The sequence below is a fragment of the Cibotium barometz genome, chromosome 34 (assembly GCF_041138505.1).
Source record: "Cibotium barometz isolate CiBa-2024 chromosome 34, ASM4113850v1, whole genome shotgun sequence".
NCBI lineage: Eukaryota > Viridiplantae > Streptophyta > Polypodiopsida > Cyatheales > Cibotiaceae > Cibotium > Cibotium barometz.
In genome coordinates this window covers 22,554,947-22,561,665 of record NC_141079.1, presented here as the reverse complement: position 1 = coordinate 22,561,665, position 6,719 = coordinate 22,554,947, and the positions used below count along the sequence as shown (strand labels likewise).

The 6,719-nt window shown below is 42.9% G+C and overlaps 1 protein-coding gene across 10 annotated transcripts; it reads right to left on the bottom strand.

Annotated features, from left to right (window-relative positions):
* Positions 1-1,134: 1,134 nt before the first annotated feature.
* On the bottom strand, positions 1,135-6,117 carry LOC147618795 (chaperone protein dnaJ GFA2, mitochondrial-like). 10 transcript variants are annotated; one of them, XR_015261963.1, is made up of 19 exons: positions 5,642-6,117; positions 5,279-5,363; positions 5,036-5,191; positions 4,841-4,929; positions 4,670-4,753; positions 4,542-4,580; positions 4,209-4,337; positions 3,427-3,483; positions 3,239-3,326; positions 3,040-3,104; positions 2,866-2,943; positions 2,724-2,796; positions 2,552-2,643; positions 2,391-2,465; positions 2,255-2,311; positions 2,076-2,124; positions 1,901-1,967; positions 1,642-1,794; positions 1,135-1,522 (listed from the first exon to the last, which is right to left on the bottom strand). XR_015261963.1 is itself a non-coding variant. In XM_086773854.1 (19 exons), exons 1-18 carry the CDS (start codon positions 5,714-5,716, stop codon positions 1,692-1,694), a joined length of 1,461 nt encoding a protein of 486 aa, XP_086629980.1. In that variant the 5' UTR covers positions 5,717-6,117; the 3' UTR covers positions 1,135-1,522; positions 1,671-1,691. The 10 variants fall into 10 exon arrangements, 7 of the variants coding, with proteins under 7 accessions (XP_086629980.1, XP_086629982.1, XP_086629985.1 ...); XR_015261964.1 differs by having other exon boundaries at positions 5,036-5,149; XR_015261965.1 differs by having other exon boundaries at positions 5,022-5,149; positions 5,642-5,988.
* Positions 6,118-6,719: the final 602 nt, after the last annotated feature.

Below are 6,719 nucleotides of genomic sequence, written 5' to 3'. Positions count from 1 at the left end.
ACACTCTCTCTCTCACACTCTCTCTCTCTCTCTCTCTCACATTTCTTGTGTGTATACACTCTCTCTCTCTCTCTCTCTCACTCTCTCTCTCTCTCTCTCTCTCTCTCACACACACAATCTGTGTGTGTGTGTGTGAGAGAGAGAGAGAGAGAGAGAGAGAGAGAGAGTGTATACACACAAGAAATGTGTGAGAGAGAGAGAGAGAGAGAGAGAGAGTATATAGACGAGTGTGTACACACGTGTGCATGTTTTTGTGTGTGTGTGTGTGAGAGAGAGAGAGAGAGAGAGTACACACACAAGAGATGTGTGTGCATGCATGCGCGCACACATATATGTACATGCATGTGTGTGTGTGTGTGTATGTGTACACATATATACATGTGTGTGCGCGCGCACACACACACACACACACACATATATATATGTGTGTGTGTGTGTGTGTGTGTGTGTGTGTGTACACACATGTACATGCGTGCGTGTGTGTGTGTGTGTACACATGCACATATATACGTGTGTGTGTGTGCGTGTGTGTGTGTGAGAGAGAGAGAGAGAGAGAGAGAGATTTGATTAGTGCAATATGATACAAGGCCGATCCACCCAGCGGGGTGTTTGTCAGCACACCCATCTCCGCCCCTCCTTATCCTTGGACTTTTCTCCCCCACCTTGCCTGAAGTTGTGAAGGGCACACCTTTTTTAAAGTTTGCATGATGCTAGAAGACATGTGCTCTAACAGTACAGGCACACAGCTTTGACATCTCCATGAAATCATAATAATCAACTTTGCTTGCTTTTTTTATCAGCATAGCATTACCTTATATCTTTATTACTAGCCCACTTTATTGGCTCTCAACTAGACTCTCCTTAAGAAGCACGTTTCTCACCCTCTTTATTTAATGGATGTACTCTACTCATCTCTACTCCTTTGTGGGCAAAAGAGCTAGTTTTGTGGAGAAAGTATTCCAACCTCTGTAACACCTCAGGACGACCTTTAAAGGCAAGTTCATAAAAACTATGACATGATATCATAATCTAGGCATTCTAACCACTACATGACCATGTAGCATTCTCCTTGAACTAATTGAATAAATTTGACTATCAATATACAAAGGCACCAATCAGGGGCTCATTCAAGAGTTTTTATGCCAAAATGTTTGACCACCACTCAAATCACTTACCAAGTTCCAGAGAGGTACAGTGCCATGTTTTAAACATAAATTTGATCTCCAGTAAAAAAGACCATGTGAAGCCCCTTGCTAAAAATTTCAAACACTAGACCATCTTTACTGAAGTTCTCTAGCATTGACCAAAACAGGAGAAGCTACATTGACACAGCTACCATCACCAAATGGGATAAGAATTTTTTCTATATATTCCACGGCAAAATTTTGAGCAGGCCACTTTCACAATTGTCTTGCTTGTGCTTCTGCATGATGAATAGAATGATCCTCCTCGTCTCTTTGCAGCAGAAATGTTACAGACATCCAACGTATTGACATTTACTAGAAACTGCAGAACCATGTCTCTGCAACAAGTCCATGGGATCAAATAAGATGGGTAGATGGGTTCTTGGCTATACAAAAAAACTCCCACTATCGCAGCTCTCTTCTAAATGACAAAGGACTCTAAAAACATTTCACACACAGAATCTGGCATCTCTTCAGGAGTCAAACCACAACAGAATGTGTCAATCCTCATAGGCTCCCTCCTGCAGCTGCTGATTTATCTTCATTGGTGTCCTTGACATCTTCCTTGACGTACTCCTCAATGAGAGCACGTTGCCGCTGACTCAAGCTCCTGATAAACATGCAGATGTTTTATGATCAGATTACATAAACATGAAGGTAAAATATCCAAACCAAGTCAAGTCTGAAGGCCACATGTGGAAAGACCAAGTGCTTACGTAGGAATTGTGACTTGAAAGTGGACAAACTGATCTCCATAAAATGGGGAGTTCAGTGCTTTGATTCCTGCAATGAAATGACAGGCATACCAACATGAGAAAAAAGTCTACAATAATAGCAGCCCTATACTAAGAAGGCTCCTGTAATACACCACACAACGATCGTCTCTTGTACCTTTTCCTCTCAGTACTTCTTTGTGCCCATGCTGTGTTCCCGGGCGCACCTGAAGTGACAAAACAAGGGCATAAGCGATGAAGGGCATTCCAATAAATGGGTCTATAACATACATTCAGTAAGCCATCCAACAGGCAGAACGTTTAGTGGGTGAGATCGTTATTGAAGTCTGCCCTTACCTTGAGTATGACATCACCAGTCAAGGTGGGTACTTGTGCTTTACCTCCAAGAATAGCCTGGCAAAGAAAGCTAATCAGCTTGAAATTGAAGACTTTGAAAGCAACAAAAATGAAGAGGTTTCTTGTCAGATATTACCGTAGAAAAAGAGATGGGTGCATCCACATGGATGTTAACTCCCTCTCCTCTCTTGAACACTGGGTCCGGTAACACCTGCAACACACTACTCTCAAACTCACGAGGCTCCCCTCGCATATCAAACAATGGTAGGTAGACAATGACAACGCAGCATTACACACCTTCAATATAACATAAACATCTCCTGCCCGACCAGACTGTGATGAGCAGCCCCCTTCTCCAGGCACTCTGATAGTATTATCATTATCAACACCTGTAAAAAACATAGATTCTAGGGTGAAGACTTCACAGCCAGGGTAATCATGGTTTCAAAAAGCATTAAAGGCTTGTTACCAGCTGGTACATTAACTGTCACCGACTTTTTCACCTTCACAGTACCCTTCCCACTGCATTTTCCACACTTCTCCTGCATGACCAAAACCATTAATAAATAACAGCCCAATCAAAGAGTGTAAAGAACAGTGTCTCCATTTACCTTAACAACTTCACCCGAACCACCACACTGCCCACAGGTTGTTTGAAACACAAAACCTGGTGAAGGCTGCCGCATACTCTGTAAAACATCAAACAGGAAAGAAAAGTTTGTTATAAGATAACTGCTTTCTCCACCTCAAGCAGAAGTGCATCACAAAAACAACACACAACCCACCATTCCTGATCCATCGCAAGCGTAACACACTTGAGGCTTTACTCCTGGAGGCATACCACTTCCACCTGCATAAGGGCAATAGAACATATAACTCATTGAGCCAATAATACTGAGTTCTATTAAAAATTCATTTACGATGAGCATTTATCAACAAATGCAGAGAGATCATAGAATGCAGAGCATGTTTAAGTGAGCTTACCACAAGCATCACAACGAGCTGCTGCATAGAAGGTAACATTTTTCTCACATCCATTGACAGCTTCTCGGAAGGAAACATCCAGATTGACCTACACATGCAACAGTTTGCATGTATGTTATCATGACCTGAGTCCAGAAGTAACAAGTGCTTAGTTCACACTTTAGCAAGCAGTAGAACCCCAGGTTTACCTTCACATCCTCTGCACCCCCGCTCATTCCACCGGCACCCTTCATCATTTTAAAGAACTGCAAACAGAGCTCCTAAATAGTTAGGTGAAGGGATACCATTAACATTTATTCTAATAAATCACCTTTTCATACCAAACATACTATGGAGCAATGAAGCATGTATGCATACACGCAAGCAACAGAAAGAAAGTCGGGACTCAGAACACCATGGCTTTTGCCACACAGGGAGTCCACCCTAGTGCGACATTCAGTACCCCAACCTCCCCTACCAAATTAGGGTTTCCAGACAGCTGTGTACATGCTCCAGAGCAGCATGACCAACAGCCCAGCCCTTGGACAGTAGAATAGCACACAGGCAATCCCGTACAGCCTCAGTGTGTACAACAGTTCTCACATGTAGTACCATACAGCAGGTTGTGCAGATCTGTACCATAGATAGCTCACTCATGCACAAGCAGGGGAATAACATTGCTCACTTGCATGTCAGTCCTCCCAACTCAAACACTCATGCCCTGTGAAAATGGCTTCTGAAGTCTTTCAGAGATGTTTTATGCTGCTCACCATGATCCTTGTAATCTTGGTTCATGTATGTTAGATTCTCAAGTATTAAGGCTTGCCACAAGCAAAAACGCAAGTAGCATAGATTTAGCAAAGCCATAAATTGAACCATATGGCAAATAGCTTCTCAAACATGATTCAAGTGCTGCTTGGAATTGCTCGTGTCTGCAACTACTTTTACAACTTGAATCTGCATGTTATTACTTCATATGACTAGTTCTTACCTCATCAAAACCTCCAAACCCTGCACCACCACCAAAGCCTCCAAAGCCACCAAAGCCACTGAACCCGCCGAACCCACCAAATCCAGGTCCACCACCGGTACCCATTTTCTCGTATGCTTCATGCCCTAGCTGCAGCACACGGCACCAAAGGTGTACACCACTAAGATCCAAGCTTGCAAAATGAAATATATGTACATATACAGGCACACGTGCAAGAGTACATGTTGTGTATGCAAATGTGTGCATTTACACATGTGCAAGGGTGTATAGCATGATGTGCATAGAGGTATACAAGGATGGTCAAAATACACAATATACAACATAATTGTGCACCTTGTCATACGAAGCCCGCTTTTCATCATCTTTCAAAGTCTGCATGCACAAAAACAAAACACATATGTTAACTTAAAGTGGTCAATTGAGCAAACTCTCAAGCACAAACCAACTTGACATCCTTGGACCTCATAAGCGCGTTGTATCTCTTGGAACTTCTTCTCTGCATCTGGATCCTCTTTGTTAGTATCCGGATGATGTTTCTTGGCCAGCTGCAAAAATAAACCCATAAAGCTTCGTAATCACAACATGCACCCACATCTAGACTAGGGGCAACACAACAAAGTGTTATTGAGTACCGCATAGTAGGCTTTCTTGATTTCAGACTGCCCAGCTCTCTTGTTCACACCAAGAACATCATAATAATCCCTGCTAGCCATAGCTTTGCCTGCAACAACACAGCAAAAGGAAACCCTCACATGTCGACCACATGAGACAACAGAAGGTTTAAGCAATTAAAGGATGGATAGTTCAACTCACATGTCAATGAGTACCTGTAGCATGAAAGCATCGAATCTTTAGCGTAAAGCCAGACCAATCGAGCCTACGACCTTGGTCTGAATAAGAGGCACTGCAACTCATTTGGGAGCGAGGGAAACATGTGTTCACTGTGGGTGCAAGGTCAAGATCACCATTAGCATGGCCATTGGCTGACACAGACAACAAAAGCAAAGGCCCTATTAAGGCATTCAGCTGGTAGAACCATTGTATGACCACAAACGTAAAGGTTTCCACACCTGAGAAGCGAGTCCGAGGTGATTCGAGGCTGTGGAAAGATGCATTTTGAACATAAGCCGAAAACCCGAGATAGTGGAGTTGATTCTGCCAAGTAGAAAGAGGATTGAGATTACTTAATCAAGCACAGGAATAAGGTTTGAGGGATTAGGGTTTCTTGATTACTAAAGCTTCTGCTGAGAGATTGCGATATAAACAAGAAGTTAAGTTTCATGTGTACACAGTACTGGGGTTCCATGTAACCACGCAATTAGGGTTTCGTCAAAATATATGGTGGTTTCTTCCAGAAACATGAGTACAGTTTCTAAACAAAAACAAACTGTTCGGCTTTAAGGGGTCTTGAGAATCTCAGAAAGAATCCATACAACATTAGGGTTGCTCATAGTTCTTCTCTGCGGGAAGGCGGTCCGAACACGCCTCAATGTAGACAGTCGACTCATAGCTCCACTGTTTCTTTCTCTATAGCCGAGCCCGCACGTAGGGTGTGCCAATCATTCAAGCGCCAGCCACACTCTTCAGAGTAATCAGGCCTAACCCTGATAGACTCAAAGCGCCAGAGAGATCCGCGACACCCTAACCTTAGCTGTATAGCTTCAAAACCCTGAACCTGATGGACTCTGTGTAGGAATGTGCATAACACACCCCAGCAGCAAAACCCTAAACCCTTTGCTTAAAAGTTAGGTAATGCTGCTGATGTCTGCTGCTGTTGATAGCAGCCCCTTTAGGGTTGATTTCTGAGGACGGATTTCAGATTTTGGGCGGCCGGCAGGTGTGGACATGTAAGGGTAAGTTCAGATAAGGGCGGCGGACATGGGCCCCTATCAGTTCGCCTTATGTTCACAAAGGGCGGACGGACATCTACATGCCATGACTTATGCATCAACCAATTATCAACAAAATTTTCTTTTTTGGAATGAATGAACACGTCCGCCACTTTTTGAAGTCGTCGAGGTGCTCAGGCAACTTTTCTCTTGCCAGACATTTGAGCACTTTTCCCCCTTCGAATTGGATTGTGCCATGTAGGATCCACGTCACTTTTTCCACATGTCCGTCCAGAATTAGGCCTAAAGGGTTTTAGAGATTTGGGAAAACTTAACCTCGAAAAATACTACAGGACTAATACCTCCTCAAAATTATCAAGTTGCAGTTGTAATTGGACGAAACTATGAAGAAAATGCTTGTTCAAAATTGCCACCCATTTCCTCTTCAATCCGAGACGAAAAGGACATGTAGTATAATATTATCCATTAGATGGATCACATCCAACGATTCAATCTATATGCTTTTGCTTTTGTAACCGGATGATCACACAAAGCTCTTGCAGGCTCAAAAGTTTTGATTTACTGAATTCTTACATGATTCTGATTTTGCTTAGATAGATTTATCGACAGAAATAGACTTCCGCAACTAAGCTTACTGAGTTGTGAATAAATAATCTAACGC

Bases quoted from the DNA above. Each gene is read 5' to 3' on its own strand.
- LOC147618795 (XM_086773854.1), bottom strand. From the start codon at position 5,716: ATGAGTCGACTGTCTACATTGAGGCGTGTTCGGACCGCCTTCCCGCAG. The intron at 5,192-5,278 runs GTGTGGAAACCT...TGTCTGTGTCAG, and splicing joins ACCTCGGACTCGCTTCTCAG to CCAATGGCCATGCTAATGGT. The intron at 4,581-4,669 runs GTCCAAGGATGT...TTGTGCATGCAG, and splicing joins AGATACAACGCGCTTATGAG to ACTTTGAAAGATGATGAAAA.